The 1,466-nt window shown below is 52.0% G+C and overlaps 1 protein-coding gene across 1 annotated transcript; it reads left to right on the plus strand.

Moving 5' to 3' along the window:
- Positions 1 to 263: 263 nt before the first annotated feature.
- On the plus strand, positions 264 to 1,037 carry LOC103650782 (uncharacterized). Its single transcript, XM_008676349.4, has one exon. The coding sequence runs from the start codon at positions 277 to 279 to the stop codon at positions 739 to 741; it is 465 nt and encodes a 154-aa protein (XP_008674571.3). The 5' UTR covers positions 264 to 276; the 3' UTR covers positions 742 to 1,037.
- The last annotated feature ends 429 nt before the right edge of the window (positions 1,038 to 1,466 follow it).

Raw genomic sequence — 1,466 nt, forward strand, 5'->3', positions numbered from 1 at the left:
TGTATGTACAGTGGACACTCGACACAGGCTTCGTCGCCATTACCTGGCGTCGTGACAGCGACTTTTCTTTGCCGAGTACTGGGTGATACTCGGTAAAGACTTTGCCAAGTGCACGATAAAAAGTACTCGACAAAGAAGTCGTAGCTGATGTACAGTTCGCCGAGTTTTTTTTGCCGAGTGTCAGACTTCGCAAAGTCTTCAACGAGTGTTTTCGAGGCTTTACCGAGTGCTTGAGATACTGGACAAAGAAGCTGATTCTAATAGTGACCGGCGACCATGGGTCGCCGCAGCTTCCCCTACCACAAGCTCAAGAAGCTCCTCCCCGCTGTCGCCCCCTCTCCTCCCCGTCCTCCTGCCACGATGGCAGGCTCTGCTACCGCCGCCGCCATTAAGGACTCATACCGGTCCTACTACTTTGCGGTGGCGAGGCGGCGGAGCAGGCGCCTGAGGAGGGCGAGAGTCTGGGGTGCCCTGGCGCGCGCGTTGTGGCAGAGGGCGGCGGCGGCCGGGGCCCTGGTGCGCGCGTCGGCCGCCAGGGTGGCGTGCTGGCTGAGGAACGGTCGGCCCTACGTCGGTGACCTCTTCGTCGGGAACTACATGTTCCTGCAGGTGGCGCCGTCGCCGATGACGATCACGGGCGGCGGCACCGTGGTGCCCTTCGCGCAGTACAACTACGGCTGTAAGGCCAGGGCCGTGCATCTGCACCGCTACCCTACTGGGGCGGTGCTCTACGAGACATAGCGACGTGCCACTACAGCTCCGTTGTTCAGCCAACGATGGATGACTTCGTCGCTGGCCTGTGTTGTGTTGAAATATGGGTAAATAAATGTTGTTATTCAGTTTGGATTTGGAATTTTGTCTTTTTGGCGAAATTTTCCTTCGCAATTGCTTGTTTCCCGTCCTGTCTCACTTTGTTGACCCATCAAAACAGCCATGCCATGTCCTGAGATATGTTCGGAACATGCGTTCTACTAGCATGCAAGTCGGCTGTCAGAGGAGGTAGCAATTGAATGAATCGGTAAGTCTTTGTTTGTGTACAAGCGAGATCTGATTCATGGTACAAACTGATGCTGCTGTGCTGCTGCGACGAATCTCCAAGAATGCGAGTGAGCTGAACAGAGAGGAGAGAAAACAATGTGGGCTGCCTAGCTGCATCGCGTTAAATGACCTTTGAACTGAGCTGGGAGACAGTTCAGGGTTCACCCTTCTAATCGTGTTCCGTTGATTAAGGAGGTTGAACCGTATTCTGGAAGGGGCCTTGATTTTGAATAGGGGATATTGACATGTTTGTTTTGGCTTCTCAGCAGCTTCTGGCCACCAGAATCTGCTGCTGACTGTCAAACACCTAATGTTTTAAATAGCTTTTATAAGAATCATTTTGGTAATAACCATATAAAATTATGTGAACAAAAAATCGGTCGAGTCGTTACGAAAATAGAAATCCTTCATTTTCTAGATCCTAAACC

This window comes from Zea mays, chromosome 3, assembly GCF_902167145.1.
Source record: "Zea mays cultivar B73 chromosome 3, Zm-B73-REFERENCE-NAM-5.0, whole genome shotgun sequence".
NCBI classification, from domain to species: domain Eukaryota; kingdom Viridiplantae; phylum Streptophyta; class Magnoliopsida; order Poales; family Poaceae; genus Zea; species Zea mays.